The 17,242-nt window shown below is 49.6% G+C and overlaps 1 protein-coding gene across 1 annotated transcript in view; it reads right to left on the bottom strand.

The window, feature by feature from the left end:
- Window positions 1–16,607, bottom strand: part of KCNIP1 (Kv channel interacting protein 1) — a 389,539-nt gene extending 372,932 nt beyond the window's left edge. The window contains exon 1 of the mRNA XM_011947764.1: window positions 16,140–16,607. Coding sequence (XP_011803154.1) covers window positions 16,140–16,227 — 88 coding nt within the window. The 5' untranslated portion in view covers window positions 16,228–16,607. The remainder of the gene's footprint in view (window positions 1–16,139) is intronic.
- Between the last annotated feature and the right edge of the window lie 635 nt (window positions 16,608–17,242).

Below are 17,242 nucleotides of genomic sequence, written 5' to 3'. Positions count from 1 at the left end.
AAAAAAAAAAAAAAAAAAGAAATTGATTTCTATATTTAGGATTGATACTAACAGTTCATGATCAAGGGTGTGTGGCACTCTTAACCAAGCCCTTTACGCACATACATTCCATTCTCTGGGCAACGGTAGGAAACAAATACACTAAGATTTTGATTATCCCCATTTTACTGATGAAGAATCTGAGTCTTAGAAAGTAAGTACCTTGCCTAATGTTACTACTTCCCAACTAATAGGCAGTGGGACTGGAACTTGAAATAAGGTAACTTCATGCAGAATTTATGCCTTTAAATACTATACTACACTGCTCCTTTACTTCCCAAGCTTTTTATTTTGAAAATATTCAACTACAATGCAAATTGTGAGCATGCCTACCCTTCACCTAGGTTCACCAATGATGATCAGTATTTTTCATATTTGGATTTTCTCTCTGTCTCTATTTCTCTCTCTGTGCATGTGCATGTGTGTTTCTGAATCATTTGAGGGTTAGGCTGAGGAACATAGAACAGAAGGCTGGTTTGGAAAACATGTGGGGACCAGTTTGGCTGGAGGAGAATGTGTGTGTGGGTTTGGTCACGGGGAGACAGGAATAGGGAGTGGGCTGAGGTCTGAGACTGTGGGGTTAGGGCTGGGAGTGCCAAATCTGGTAGTTTCGGGTGTACTGCCACATGGCATGATATGCCAGTGAAAGCAGAACTTTCATTCGTTCCCATATTGAAAACTATATAATTGAAGATGTGTATTTAGTGAATGATATGTTTATGGTTTCTGATTAAATATGGATGCTTATTGAAGACAATTCAGACAATGCAGAGAAGCATCAAGAAGAAATTTAGGCCGGGGGCAGTGGCTCACACCTGTAATCCCAGTACTTTGGGAGGCCGAGGTGGGCGGATCACGTCAGAAGATGGAGACCATCCTGGCCAACGTGGTGAAACCCCATCTCTACTAAAAATACAAAAATTAGCTGGGTGTAGTGGCATGTGCCTGTAATCCCAGCTACTCGGGAGGCAAGAACCCAGGAAGCAGAGGTTGCAGTGAGCCAAGATTGCACCACTGCACTCAAGCCTGGTGACAGAGCGAGACTCCATCTCAAAAAAGCAAACAAACAAGCAAACAAACAAACAAATAAAAAAGAACTTTAAAAGCTGACCTTTAATCCAAGCTAAAACCCACACTAATGTTTCAGCTTATTTCTTCTCTATTTTACTTTTCCATACACAACTATTCCCACAGACTGGAACTTCATTGAGCACACAGTTTTTTTTCTCCTGGCTTCCTACTTGATATGATATCAATAGCATTTCTGTAGGTTATTAATTAGTTCTCAAACTAATTTTCAACAGTTTAATATTATTCCATCAGATAGATGAACCAAAATGTATTTAATGCACAATTTTTCTCCATTGACACTTAGATTGCCTCCAGTTTTTCACTATTATAAGTAATGCAATAATACCATAATAAGTACCTCTAAATAAAAGTCTGTATGCACATCTGTGATGATTCGCTTAGAATAGATTTCTAGAAGTAGGGCTTCTGGGTCAATGGGTTGGATGGGCCATCTCTTCGGAATGTTGTGGAGGAGCAGAAAGGGAAGAAATGGGAAAAAATGTAGTCTGCAGGCTGCTGCAGCAAAGCAGTTGAGAGGTTAGAAAGTTTCAGACTTCAGGAACGGTTCTGAGAGTGGAAAGGGAGTGACAGATGGAAAGAACAAAGTTCAAGACCAGGACATGTAAAGAGAAAGGGTAAAATCAGAAGAGAGAGGTCTGCTTTGGTTTTATAAGGGTTGAGTAGGGGCTAGAGAAAGACACTCAACTAGAAGGGTCTAGTGGTGCTTCCTCCCATCCTCCATCCATCCATCCGTTTGTTAGGCCCCTACGCTATGCCAGGTCTTGTGTTAGGTGCTGCACATTCTTCTTCTTTTTTTTGAGACGGAGTTTCACTCTTGTTGCCCAGACCAGAGTGCAATGGCTCACTGCAACTTCCACCTTCCAGTTCAAGCGATTCTCCTGCCTCAGCCTCCCAAGTAGCTGGGATTACAGGCATGTGACACCATGGCCAGCTAATTTTGTATATTTAGTAGAGACAGGGTTTCGCTGTGGTCAGAATGGTCTCGAGCTCCTGACCTCAAATGATCCACCCATCTCAGGCTCCCTAAGTGTTGGGATTACAGGTGTGAGCCACTGTGCCGGCCTGCACATTGTCACATAGGTAAAATGTAGCCCCTGCCCTCCCAACAAGTTCACAATCCAGTCAAGGAGTCACCTGTAGGCCTGGAGTTTAAGAAAAGAGCCAAGGCAAGAGAGAGAGACTTGGGAGTCTCCCCTAGAGGTGAGGCCATGAAGGGAAGAGTGCAGATATGAAGGGAAGAGGCGACGGGTCTTGCTTGGTCTATGAGTCACCGACTGTGTGGCAATGAAGAGCCATCTGTTGGGCGGCCACCACTTCCAGGAGGGGCCAGATTACCCTCCATCCCTGTGCCCCCAGCTACCAGCCAGAGGAGGCTCCGTTTTGAAGGTAACTTATTCAAGGGCGTTCCTTGCTCTGGCCTCAGTTTCCCATCCTTGTGCTGAGGACATTTGGAGGAGTCTCATGCTGGTCACTGTGTCATGTAGCCTTGACTTCCAGTCACATACTGGCCACCTTCAGGCTCTCAGAAGCTCCCTTGGCCAGACTGAAATTCCCAGATATAATGGGAATTATATCTGCTGTCTTTTTACCTCGTGCCTGCTGTCTTTTTACCTCATGGTGCCCTGTGAGACAGGCCAGCAGGCACAGCAAATGCTCAAAGTTAGTGCCAGAGCCTGCTTGTCCATGGGGCTTTGTGGTTCCAGCCAGCTTCTGCCTTCCAGGGTGGTGTCCTCAGTGGGCTCTGACCCAGGGTGCAGTGACTGCCACAACATTCAGGTCTGAGGCCTCCTCCACCTCCTTCTGTTGAGCCCTTGGTGGACTATACAAAGACAAGGTTTTACTGCCCCTTCTTATTCTTCATCAGTAGGAGAGTGTGGGCCGGGAGTGGGGCAGGAGTGCACAGGAGACTTTAAAGTTTCTGGACATGAGGAGCTTGCTCAATGAATGGAGTGTGAGCTCTCCTGTCTCATCTCCCTAGAATAAGACTCTTTGTCACTGATACTTGCATCCCACGGAGGGAAAGGAAAGGCAAAGTGTATGTTGAAAACATCTCTCACTGTTTTCTGGCCCACATGGGAGATTTCTGTCACCCAGTCATTTCCCAAGACATGGGAGGTCCCTGGTTTGACTAGGATGCAATGAGGGAGATTTAAGCTCAGCCCTAACAAACAGCAAAGCCAAATAAAAGCAAAACCACTTCATCATTTGTTGAATCCCTAATTTGACACAAGCACTGCACTAAACACTTTCAAGTGCATTACTTTAATAAACCTGTGGTATTGGCATTATTGCACACATTTTACAGAAAAGGAAGCTACACTCAAGGGAGTAACTCCCTTGGACTTCCCAAGGTCATACAATTTGGTGGTAATGGATTTGGCATCCAGTGAACTCGAAAAGTCATGTTTCCAGAAAGTCCTGGATCCTCAAGGGCTGGAGGGGAACACAGCCATGGAAGCCAGCTGCGTCCGCAGCTCCCAGATGCCTTCGCTGGTGACTGCTCACTTCATGCCCTCTCGGAAGAGCCCCTTGGCTGAATGGAGCAGAGCACACTGGAAACCATCACCATCCTTTCCCAGCGACAGGTTCCCCTCTCTCCATGACAAGAACAAATCAAAGTGAATCAAATGGTCCACCAGCTGCAGTAACTGAGGAGGGCCGTTCTTAGGATGGTAACCTGAGAAGCTAGATGACTATTTTAATTAACCCCTCATGTTCTGGATGCAGGAACATGGGTGGCCTTGCTAAGGAGGAAGTGTAGATGGACAGACAGACGTGGGAATGGTGGATACAAAACTGGAGCCTTTAAAGGGCGTGCAGTGCCGAACCTGTAGGGAATGGAAAGACGGGGAGGCCCTGGTTCAAGGGCCAGCTCTGCCTCTGGCTTGCTGGGTGGCCTTCTCTGGGCCTCGGATTCCTCATCTGCCAGCTCGACCTCTCAACTCCCAATGAGGGCCTACCATGTACTAGGCCCTGCACCAGGTGCTGGGGAAGTAGTCAAGGCCAGACAAAATTCTCTGCCCTCACAGGGCTGGACTCTTAGTGGATGAGCTGGATCATAAACAAATGAATAACAGGGAGATGTTGGCCAAAGGGTGCAGAGTTTCAGCTGTGGAGAATGAGCAAGCTCTAGAGTAATGCACAGCAAGGAGTCTGTAGTCCATAAGACTGAACTGCATACTTGAAATTTGCTAAGAGAGTAATTCTCACCACACACAGAAAGGTAACTATTAGAAGAGATGGATGTGTTCATTAGCTTGACTGTGATAATCAGGCCATTATCTATGTGTGTATCAAGACATCACACTGTACACCTTAAACACAATTTCCATTAAAACATTTAAAAACACCAAGCAAATACATGGGTAATACTGTTGAGGGAGCAGTAAGCGCTGTGCAAAAAAACAAGGCAGCATTAGGCAATGTGTCGGGAGAGATGAGGAGGGAGCAGCCATTGCAGACAGGAGAGGATTTGAATGAATTGAGGGAGACAGTCCAGGGAGATTTGGTAGAAAGAGTCCAGAGCCCAGACTGAGAGAATAGGGACGGTGAGGACCCTGACGCTGAAGGAGCTCCATATCCTAGCAAGAGTAAGGCGGCCTGTGTTTGGGGTGCATCACCTGGGGTGGGGCCATGGGGAGAGGGAGACAAGCAGAAAAGGACAGAAATGCAGAGGACAGATCATGCAAAGCCAACGGGCCACCGAGAGGAGTCTGCCTTTAACTCTAAATGTGTCAAGAAACCACTGGCGACAGTTTCCAGCAAGGGGATTATAATTGTATGTGATTCATTTTTCATTTTAAAAATATGGAAATGGTCCATCAATGGAAAAAAAAGCAAAATGTAGTATCCATACAATGGAATATTGTTCAAACTCAAAAAGGAAGGGAGTTCTGACACAGGCTATGAACAGGAATGAACCTTAAAGACATAACGCTAAGTGAGGGCCGGGTATGGTGGCCTGTAATCCCAGCACTTTGGGAGGCCAAGGCGGGCCAATCCTAAGTTTGAGACCAGCTTGGGCAACATGGTGAAACCTCGTTCTCTACAAAAAATAAAAAAATTAGTCAGGTGTGGTGGTGGCACACGCCTGTAGTCTCAGCTACTCTGGAGGCTGAGGTGGGAGGATCTCTTGAGCCCAGGAGGTAGAAGCTGCAATGAGCTGTGATGACGCCACTGCGCTCCAGCTTGGGTGACAGAGTGAGACCCTGTCTCCAAAAAAAAAAAAAAAAGATATTACACTAAGTGGAATAAGCCACCACAAATATTGTTCATGACTCACTTACATGAGCAACCTAGAACAGTCAAGTTAATAGAGACAGAAAGTACAGTGGTGGCTGCCAGAGGCTGAGGGTAGGCAGAAATGGGGAAGTGTTTAATGGGTGCAGTGAAGAGTTTCAGTTTTGCAAGAAGAAAAATGTTCTGGAGATGGTTGGTGGTGATGGTTGCACAACATGTGAATGTACTTAATGCCACAACTGTGCACTTAAAAATGGTTAAAACAGTAAATTTAGTGTTAGATACATTTATCACAATTAAAAACATGGGAAAGGATGCTACGCAAAGAATGGTCTGTGGGGCAATATTCGTCTGCTTGGGCTGACACAATGGAATGCCACAGACTGGGTGGTTAAATAACGAAAATCTGTTTTCCCACAGTTCTGGACACTGGAAGTTCAAGACTAAGATTCGGGCAGGGGTGGTGTCCGGTGAAGTTTCGCCTCCTGGCTTGTGGTTGGCCATGTTGTCCTCACATGACCTTTCCTCTGTGTGCGTGTACTGCTGGTGTCTCTTCCCCTTCTTACAAGGACACAGTCCTGTTGGATTAGGATCCCAACCTTATGACCTCATTTAACCTTAATCACCTGTGCCAAGGCCCTATCATCAAACACAGCCACCTTGGGGGTTAGGGCTTTGACATATACATTTTAAGGGGACACAATTCAGTCCATAACAGCAGTGACGGTGCTGACAGGTTTAACCAGGCATGTTCAAAGGAACATTAGTATTTGCACGTGACCTTTTAAACCGCAGTTCTGTATTTGTGATGTCACCAAGTTATTCAGCCTCTCAAAGCCCCTGGTTTGGAATAAAAATAACTCACAGAGAAAGGGCTGGACTGAATACAGGAATTCTTGTAAAGCTCACAGAAAATAAGTAGCACTCAATAGAGGATGGTGATGGCCATTCCCCTCATGTTTCCTGTTGAGTTTGAAATGAAAGCCACCGTTTCTGAACTTGTGAGGCCTGGGCAGAATTAATCAGCACAGGGATGTCGCGGATCATTCTGCAATCCAATATGCTTCATGGTTTAGAGACATCCCGGGCTCTGGGTGACAGCCGCTCCAAGCTGATGTCTGCAGGTACTGAGCAGCAAGCCTGGGCTTGGCCCAACCTGCCAAGCACAGATGGTTTGAAAAATGTCATCCAAACTGGCCCAGGGTTAATCAAAAGATTACAGGAAGAAAATTAGGATAGGTTAACCCCGGCCTCTCAGATACAAGCCCCAGAATCTCACCCCCGCTACCTGATTCCTACCCAATTCTCTGCCTCAGCTTCCAACTGACCTCATTCCAGCAATAAATGAAAATTGGCCAGGCTAGAAATACAACTGGAAATCTTGCCGGATGGTGTTTCCTTTTCTGTCCCCTCCCTGTAGCCTTGGCTATCGGGCCTGCTCCCCGTATGTTTTGTTGTTTGACTGTGAAAGGTGACCTGTGGGTAATGGTTTAGGGGACGGATTGGTGGGGCTTGGGTCTCAGCCGGTATTCTCCTCAATTGCACTTCTTTAGTCAGAATGGAGGCCCTGAAATCTTGATTTCTAAAACAAGAGTGTGTGTTGCCTCTTGGCCAAACTGGGAAGGAATCTGTTTTGTCTTCGTTGCCTTCTTACCCTGGATCTGATTTTCAGAAATGGAAAAAGTGTAATGGGGATGGACTGGGGAGGGCTTGGGGCCAGACCGCCTAAGCTTCCAGTTGTGGCTACACTTCACTCTGGCTATGTGACTCCAAGCCAGGCCCCTCCCCTCTCTGAAACTCGCTCTTTATATCTGCAAGTGGGGTTAATTAGAGCACTTGACCTCCTAGGGTTCTCATGTGCACTAAATAAAATGGTGGGCACGGAGTGCTTAGGCAATGCTGGGCACATGGCAGGTGCCACCAGCAGTGCTGCAATTTTGTTTAATCTTTAAATTCCAAAGCTGAGAGGCCTTTGAAATCAGCAGCTCCTTCATTTTAGAGATGAAGAAACTGAGGCCCAGAGAAAAAAGCCATTTGCTCAGTGCAATGGGCTGAATGTTTGTGCCTCCTCTCCCCCAAATTTACATGTTGAAATCCCACTCCTGAGGTGATGGTATTTGAAGGTAGGGCCTTTGGGAGGTGATGAGGTCATGAAGGCAGAGCCTCTTGAGTGGGGGGTGTCTATAAGAGGCCAGAGAGCTACCTTACTCTCTTTCCTCCGTGTGAGAATACAATAGGAGATGCTATCTGTAAGCCAGGAAGAGTCCCCACCAGAACTCCACAGTGCTAGCATCCTGATCTCAGACTTCCAGCTTCCAGAACTGTGAGAAATACATTTCTGTTGTTGATAAGCCACCATGTCTTTGTATGGGATGTTAGGCCATCAGGTTGATAAGCAGCCTGATGGCCTAAGACAGCAATCAAAGGTGAGGATTTGTACTCAAACCCTCCATTTTGGTCTGGCTCAAAGCTGTTGTTCTTAGCACCTCTAAGAACACAAAATGGAATCTCAGCGGCTTCAGCCAGAGGGGACCAAGGTTAGCTTTGTATTCATGGTCCTCCTACCTTCATCCTAACAGAGAAGCAAGGCTTTCTTCTGCCCCTAGACTGGAGACCTGTGAGCAGTACGGAGAGGGTGGTCAGTGGTGATAGTAAATGACCTCCCATAAGTCTTTTTCAGGAGTCCTGGCTTCTCTTTCCTCCAGCTGGCCCAGGAGGCCTATGCAATTTCCTTATTTCCACATCCTCTCCCCCAAAGCTCCTCTCCCTGACTGCCTGCCTTTAAGCGGGGTCCCCCCTCCTGCACTTCTGGGTGGGGTGCAGGTGGATAAAGCAGAAGAACCCCTGCCTCACCAGAGCACCTGGCCAACTGTGATGCATGGGCAGTGTGGACCTGCACCCAGGGGCAGTCCCCCAGCAGAGCACAAGAGGGGAATGGGGGCAGGAACAGGCCTTTGGTCTTGTTTGCACTGACCCTTGTCTCATCCAGGTGGCTCTGGCTGGTCACTGCTGTCAAACTCCAGCACAGGAATTCAGAACAGGGAGATAGGGAGTGGCAGGCTGAAGAGAAAGCCTGACTAAGACCAGACCTCAAAATAGGGAACTCCAGGCACATGGCCTGATATTGCTCGGCAGGGAAAGCATTTAGTCATCATTTATTCAACCTTCCTCGGCTGCAGGTGCTTGAGGCACTCACTCTACGTGATTCCCATGTGGTGAACGCTTTTGCAGGGCTCCCGTTCTCATGGGAATGGATGGCAAATAAATCCATAAACAACTAAATAAAAAGGATCGTTTCAGTTGTTGGCACATTTTTAATTACAGAACTTGTCATCAAGAGTGACTGGGGGCAGGGGGGATAATTTTGGAACAGCAGCACATCTGGATAGGAGCCGGGAAGTGGACTTGACCCCCAGAGGCTCAGCTTCGTTTCTCTTGGCTACAAGTCCAAAGTCATATCACAGGAGAAGAGAAGGGTGGGGAACTTGACTTTTACTGAGCAGCCTTTATGAGCCAGGTCCTGTGCCTGTCACACGTCCCATCTCATTCCATCTCCAGTAGCCACATGCGATGGAAATTACTGGCCCATTTATGGAAGGACACAGACTCAAGATGGGGAATAGCTTGCCCAAGGCTGTCCTGCTGGCGCATGGCAGGGTTGGAGCCCGGGTCCGTCTGGGTCCAGAGCTTTCCCACCCTGTATCCTGCTTCCCTCCACAGTGACTTCACATCGCCACTTCCACCCTTGGGAAACAGTGGCTTTCAGGGATTTGGGACCTGGATCTGGTGAGAGAGGTGGCCCAGGGGAGATTCTGTAACCCTAAGAAGATTGGGGAAGATGAGGGGCCTGTGGCATGGCAAAGGAGGCCCAGGCCTGAGAAGGCTGATGAAGACCTGACTAGATGCACTCTTCCAGGGCTATGGTGTTGCAGCCTGTACTCTCCTGCCTGCCAGAGGGCCCCATTTCCAGCTACTTTTAATTTGGAGCAAACTAGCCACTCCCCTGTGGTCCTGAAGTTAATAGGATGTCTGTGCAGCAGTGGCAGGATAAATGGCCCTGAACAAATTATTCCTGCATGGTATCAGGGTTATCTAGGAGAAAGACACGGAGGCTCCAGAGGGGCAGGTGATTCCACCTTCTTCTCTGCCCTCTGCTGTGGGACTATGGAGACCCCAGTGAACTGAGCACCTGGACAGCCCAAATGGGTCAGGGAGTGCTGGGCCTGCTGCAGAGGGGCAAGGGTGGTGGGGTCAGTAGGCTGGGATGAATGCTACTGGACATCAGGAGGGCCAGGGTGAACACATGCCGCTCCTGGCAGGCTCTAGCTTGGGGCTGGAGAGAGAGAGGCAAGGACCCAGAAGGCCTGGATAATCAAGCTTTCTTCCTGTGACAAGGCACTGGCACTCAGAGGTTCCAGGGCTATAGAGAGTGAGTGGGGCTATGGTAACATGACCAGAATGCTCGCTCAGCCCTCACTGCCAAGACAGTGAGCGAACCAGGACTTGGATGGGGGGTACTCTCTTTCCCCAGGAAGAGGCAGCCTTGAAGCTTAGCTTTTCACAAGACAGGTGGCATTCTCCTTTTGGTAGAGGACATGATATCTCCCAGGTCTCAAAGTCCTCCAGTGTGAAGGCCTCTGCTTTCCCAGACAATTACAGTAAACAACTGCAACACCTCAATTCCAGCCTCTGCCTAGTGTCCAAAGCTCTGTGTATTTTCCCACACCCAAGACCACTTCTCACATTTGCCCTATAAGAAGGAAGAGCCATGGGGGAGTGGCCCAGTGGCCCAGTGGAGGAGTAGGCAGAGACTACTCAGTGTCTGGCAGGTGCCTTGGGCCCGCACGCCTGCCTGAGAGGTGATAAGGATACTGAGAGAGCATGGGTATGGCTGTCCTGCTGACCTTGGCCTCTGGAGTGCTCCCTTTCCCCATAACCCAGGTGATGACACTTTAATGGAATTTGTCACAACCTTTTGCAAGACAGGTGGCTGCTCTGATGAGACCCAACAGGGAAAAACCCACCAACAAAATTAGTGGGTTGCTGGGGGACTCTCTGCTGGTGGCAAGGTGGGAAGTAGTGCAGGCAGGCATGACTTCTCCAGCCCTAGGAGTGCAGAGGAATGTACCTTGTCTTGGCACCAGCAGGACCTAGGTTCTAATCCCAGCTCTGCCACTCACCAGGGGAGCCACCACACTTAGCTAAACCTCAGTTTCCTTATCTGCTGAAATGGTGATTGTGATCCCTACCTCCAGGATCAAGACTAGAATGAAGCAAGGAAGGTGCCTAGGGCACAAAATGTAAGCAGGGGCCCTGTAAGAGCAGAGTTGGGATTTGCTGTGAGCTGCTAGCCCTTACTCAATATCATCATTACATTAAAAAACAGTCTTGTGCCATTGATGTTATTATTATCTCCAATTAGAAGTGGGGAGCTTGGCTTGGGGTGGTGTTCAAATGACACAACTTCACACAGCTGGTAAGAGGCAGAGTTGGTACTCCAGCCTGGCCTGCCTGAAGGCAGAGTCATGCCCAGGTCCAAGGTCAGTCTCTTGAGGATCTTGAATAGCAAGAGGAGGAGGCAAGAGGAACAGTGTGTCTCTGATGGGGGAGCTGAGGTTTTGTCTGAAAAAAGAGGAACAGCCTGGGCTGGGGTGGGACGGGAGAGTTACAGCTCCAGGGCCTTGTCCTTGAGATAGATCTCATCTTCCCACACCCCTTTTCCCCACCCCCGCAGCCTCATGGGTGGCCTGGAGGACACTAGAAGCTCTCCTGGATTGGATTCCTCCCTTCTGCTCACTTTGGCTCTGTCATCTGCGCCTGGGGTAACATTTGTTCCCGGTGTGCAGAAGGAGATGAGTTTAAACCTCCCCAGCCAGAATGGAGCCTGCACAACTTCTGGCTCCTGCCAGAGGCCCCCAGGAAGTCTGTGAGGGGGGTGGGGAGCTGACTGTGCAGAAAGAGGAAGAGGCAGGTTCCCCAGACCCCTGATTTCGCGAAGCATCCGAGTCAGGAGCTGAGCTTCTCCTAGGTTAAACAGCAGGCAGGGGCCTGACTCTGGGAATCAGGCTTTTAATTCCTAATAAGGAATCAGGTGAGAGAGATGGCTCTGGGCAGGCCCTTAAGAAAAGAAGTTCAGCAGAGGGGAAGCAGTGGTCTAAAGTCATCCAGTGGTCAGATGTGGTGGCTCATGCCTGTAATCCCAGCACTTTGGGAGGCCAAGGTGGGAGGGTCTCTTGAGTCGGGAGTTTGAGATCAACCTGGGCAGCATAGTGAGACCCTGTTTTTACAAACAGTCAAAAATTAGCTGGTTGTGGTGGCACACACATGTGGTCTCAGCTATTTGGGAGGCTGAGGTGGGAGGATTGCTTGAGCCCGGGAAGTCGAGGCTACAGTGAGCCACGACTGCATCACTGCACTCAGCCTGGGGAACAGAGCGAGACCCTGCCTCAAAATAAATAAATAAATAAAGTCATGCAGTAACTGACAAGGCCATAGGCTCTCACAAAGTGATCATGAGATGTTGCTCTCAGAATCTGTGCCTGGTGCTGAGAAAACAAGTAGTGAGTGAGACGGAGTCCCAGCCCGGAGGGGCTCTCAACCATGAGAGTATCAGCTAATAACAGCAGTCGGATCCGTCAACACTACTGAGCACCTAATAGGCAGGGAGCTTTATCTACACAATCTCATTCAACCCCATAAGAAGGGTATTGTAATTTGATTTTATAGACGAGGAAACTAAATGCCAGGGAGGTGAGAGACCCGGTCCGAAGCTTCCGAGCCAGTGTGCAGCGTTCAGGGATGTCTCAATCTAGAAACCAACTGTGCTTCTCACTGCATTCGTGGTTTGCAAATTTTTTTAATGCCAAAGAGATTCTTTAAGTTTGGGAGAAATCCAGTCAATAAAACAAAAATAGAGCCGGAGAGGTGGGAGTGGGGATGCCAGAGGCCTGCCCACCCAGTCTTTCCTTCTGGGAACAATCTTAATGCCCTTCTCTAGACACTACACAAGCTCAGACAGAGCCTGAATGTTTTATGTGGCTGGAGGCTCACACAGGCTGGAGGCTGGGGCTGAAGCTAAACAGAGTTCAGACAGCGTTTGCTGAGCACCTGTGGGACAGGTGTTGCATAGTGCTTCCTAGAAAGCTCCTGCGCCAGGTGGCATCTCAGGCTGATAGCTGGTGTCTGTGCCGTGCAGTGCTGTTTCATTCATTTAACACAGTAACACACATACTCCATTCTGGGCACCATACTAGTAGTTCTGGCTGCAGTGGTAAGCAAAAAAATGCACACGGTCTTGCCTTCATGGAGCTGAAGTCTAGTGGGGAAGAGAGCCTTTAGCAAACATGTTCCTAAAAGGAACACAGATCACAAATTATGACTGGGGTAGGAAGGAAAGTTCAAGGTTGATGAGATATGTGAGCAGGTGGACATGAGCAGTTTATCTCTGCAATAAGCACTGATGAGAAATCTGGGCGAGCTGGCTTCTTAGACCAATGGCAAGAAGGATTGCTGGCATGGCAGAAGGTGGCCAAGGGTTAGGAACAGGCAGGACAGGGAGGGTGGTCCTGGACCCTCCTTGTTCCCCAGGTATTTGCAAGGCTGTTATGAAACAGTAAATTGCCGTAGGACCAGCAGGTACCTGGTCCAACACATTCTTTGCATTCCTCAGTTCTGCAATGGACAAAGAAAAATCCCTTTCCTGAGGGTTGGATTACTGCAAATCTAGAACTCAGTGCAATGAATAATGAATAAGCGAAACCAAATTAAAACCAGAAATCACTAAGCATTCGACCCTATGTGGATAATGTATCCACATAGGGTCGAATCTAAACCCACCTAGGGGAGGTGTAAACATGAGAAAGCCGTTTTCTGGACTCTCTGCAGGCCTTTCTCAGCTACCCTGCTCCCAACCTGGCCCTGCTCCCATGTTCCTCACTATTTAACAAATATTTAGCAAACACCTGGATTGGGTAGAACACCAGTCACCCAGCACGTGCCTGGCGCAGAGCCGGGGCTGTGTAAACACTTGGTCTTCTCTGCGGAGCTGAAGCAAAGAACACAGATACAATCCTGCCCCAGTGCCTGCCACGGGCTGCCTCTCCGAGCCCTGGTGGCAGGAAAGGCTCTACTGCAGCAGGTCACAGCAAGGCCAGGTCCCCATGGAGTCCCTTCTGTGTCACAAGGATCTTAGTTTCTAGGATTCTGAGCAGAGAGAGGGAGCTGTCCTGACCCGCCAGCTGTTTCCTCTGCAGAGGCCAACACTCTGATGCTGCTCCCTCTTCCAGCTTCGGCCTCCTCCCACCTTCTCAGTCCTGCCTCTCTTCGTCTCAGCTTAGATGTCACTTTTTAGAGGTGCCCCTTAGCCTGCCCCAGACATCTCTTCTCTATGCTTGTTGACCCCCATGGTCCCCCCATCTCAGCACTCCTTCCAGGGAGTATCTGCATGTGAGGTCTGGGTACCCATCAGACTGTAGGTGGGGACAAGCCCTCTTGATGGAGGGCTTGTGTCTTATTCATTCACATGTCTGTTGTCTTGCAATAAGCATGGCACAGAGTAGGTGCTCAATAAATAAACTCTGAACGAATGAACACAGGCAAATATGCAGAAGAAAATATCTTCCTGATCATTTATTCAAGTGGCCATCTACCCTTGCTCTGTTTCTGTCCCTGTCTCTGTCTCTCTTTCTCAAATACACATGCACACAGAGTTCTTTGCTCATGCTCTCTCCTTTGCCAGCTTGCTTTTTCAGTCACCCCTCTTGCTGCATAATGGACTTCTGTGATCTCATTCCTCTTTTGGTGCTGCTTGGGAAGTACAGACTCACCTGCAGGAGTGAGTCAGGAGCAACTGAGGAGCTCTGACCCTGGTCCTGCCAGGGGAATGAGTTGGGGTCTCTCTCTGCAGACCCATGTTCATCTCAACCCTGACCCCACCCTCACAACTGGTCACGGCAACACACTCCACAAAGGGATTCCATGGCTAGGTGCCGCTGGATCTTTGCACCAGTGCTAGGAGGTAGACAGGCTGGAGGTAATGGACTCGTTTTACAGATGAAGAAACTGAGGCTCAGAGAGGCTGGGACTTGCCCAGGTAGCAGAATCAGAGTTGAGATCTAGGTTTCCTTAGGCCAAAGCTCTTTCTGCTGCACTTATGGGAAACCCCCATGATCCCCCTATCTCGGCATTCAGTGTGACATCCAGGGAGCATCTGTGTGCGGGGTCTGGGTCGCCACTAGACTGCAGGTGGGGACAAGCCCTCCATCAGAGGCTGCGACGGGATGCTGCCTCACACCCATCACCCTCTTAGGTCCTGCTCTCTGTAATGTGGAAAGAAAACCTTCCAGTTGTCTCTGAGGATTGAATGGGGAAACTTTGTGAAATTTCCTAACCCCTTTGCTTTCTCCTTCTCCAGGAGGTAAAGCCACTGAGAGCAACCACAGCTATACCCATTAACCTCCTGTTCACCCCACTTCTGGCCTCCAGTCATTCTGCCAGGCAGCCTGGCCCTCCACAATGGGGGCTCAGCCCACCTGGGTATGTTGGAGGAGCAATGCCCCATTTCAGAAGGATGGTAGGGAAATAACAGGAAGGTCAGAACATCCCAAGGAAGGAGATAAACAGAATCTCATCATTCCCACCACCCACACATGCCACACAACATACACCCGACCAGACCCACTAGGCAGCAGGCACCTGAGCCATGTCATGAGATCTGGCTGCACATAGCCTGTCTCTGCGCTCACTGTTATTTTTCAAAAACCCATCAAAGGTTTGTGGGCTCCTTCCCTGAATATTCTGCCGGCTGCTTCCAGTGCCTCTCCCCCCAGCCCCCAAAAGACTCTTTCTGAAAGACAGCATGAATATTTAAAGACATTTTTTCAGCCAGTGGAACCACATCACGCTGCCTCTCTCCCTTGACATCATCTCCAGAAAGTTGGCCAGATCCCTCCGAGGGCCTCACCTTCCCTGGTGCCGAGTATAAAACAGGGTTTAAGACACAGCGCCAGGCCCTGAGGAGTTAGCCTTCTTTCTGCCTCCCAGCTGTGGGCGCATCTGGGGCTGCAGCCCTAATTCTGTTCCATAGCCACACTTTCTGGTCTGCCCAGACAGTCACTCCTGCAAACCACCTGCCACCCCAGTTCTTGGAGAAGCAGAAAAGACAGGCATGGACATAGGCATGAAATGTGGAGGGACAGGGATCCAAGAAAGCAGAACGATGAATGAAGCCCCAGAAGCACGAGACCCTGGAACCCTATGAGAGGAAGCTCTTGGCACCTGAGGTGCAGAGCTGATCCAGTTTCTTGAATCCACCAGTGCAAAGCAGATTCCGGTCCATTACCACCTCCCGCTGGCCCCCTCAAGCATCTCTGTTCTGCAGAATTACTCACAACCCACTGCCTCAAATCTCTCTTTTATCAACAAAATACAACCCTCCGTGGATAACTTCTTGAAACGCCAGTCACGCTAAGCCACTTCCAATGCTCTGGAAAGGGTTCTGTCCCTCTGCCCGCCCGTAACCTATCAGCCACACACCACCAACTCCATTTCCAAAGTTCCAGGCAATTACAGCCAGCTGAGTTCCCTGGCTGGGTGCCTGCCTACTCAGAGCCAGGACCCAGGTTGTCAGCAACCTCGAATCCCAGCCACCAATTTCCCCAGCCTTTTCCAAGGCCTGGGTGCACCAGAATGGCCACGCTCACCACACTGAGGCAATACGACCAGCCGGGTCATATCAAGAAAGAAAGCAGGGGCAAGGCCAGTTTCCATACCTTTGCTGAGGGTCCCAGTGATGAGCTTAAAGATGGTCTGGGCAAATTTCACGAACCCGAGCTTGCATCTTTTGGAGCAGCTGCTCATGGTGGTGGAGGGGAGCCAGGCTCGGCTGTCAGCACCCAGAAGGGACAGCACCCACCTTGTGCACCCCAGGAACTTGGAGCCTGCCTGGGTGAACCCTGAGTGACGGATGCACCCCCAAAGCCAGGCTCCGGGAACAGCACAGCTGCCTCTGCAGCGAGTCTGGCTTCTGCATCCAGAGAGCCTGCAGGGCAAACTCTCCCTCTCTCTCTCCACCCACTCCTGTTGTCCACTTAAGTCCTCGCCACGGGAGGACCTCAGGATGCCAGGGCCAGGACAGCACTGCCGGGGCACAAGGTACTCCAAGGGAACCGAGGAGGAGAGTAAAGCTGAGCAGAGCAGGGAGGGAGGAGCTGGAGCTCTCCCAGGCTTTGCTGACTGTCTTTCTTACATGGCAGCAGTAATGTAGCAATTAATACTCAAGTCAGAAGGGAGGGGACTGCTACGCAGAAAACACTCAGCCCCACAGTCTCCCACACTCGCTCTCCCACTCTTTCCTTCCTGGTTAATCTGATAGATCAATTCTCTGTGCCTTGATCAGGATCTGGAAGAACTCCCCGCAGAGCAGGAAGCGGCTGTCGGCGCTCAGCAGAAAGTTTGCAGGCAGCCTCAGAGTGGCCTGGTTTGCATCTCAGAGAAGCTGGGCTGAGTGTGGAGCCTCCGGGGAGCCGGCCTGTGAACATCGGACAGACAGACAGAGCCCACGCAGTCTGTCCAGTAACCTTGGCACCAACAGCAGGTGCTGTCTGCCTTCCTGACTTGGAAAGGACAATGCCCCTGACCACCTCCTGCTCCAGGTATCCCCGACTCAAAGTCAGACTACTGAATTCCAGCCTCCACCCCTGCGGAGCAGTCACGAGTCTGCTCTCTCACTGGGATAAGAAAGGAGTGCAATTAGGGCTTTTCTTGATTGAGATAGTATTCCTCAGAAATGTCATAAAGGAATGACCGAGTTTCATATAATTAGAATACAATGCAACACTCTTAACAGTGAAACTGCAAGGCAGTATGCACATGT

Source organism: Colobus angolensis, unplaced genomic scaffold (genome assembly GCF_000951035.1).
Source record: "Colobus angolensis palliatus isolate OR3802 unplaced genomic scaffold, Cang.pa_1.0 Scaffold27, whole genome shotgun sequence".
NCBI lineage: Eukaryota > Metazoa > Chordata > Mammalia > Primates > Cercopithecidae > Colobus > Colobus angolensis.
This window is presented reverse-complemented; position numbering and strand designations above follow the sequence as displayed.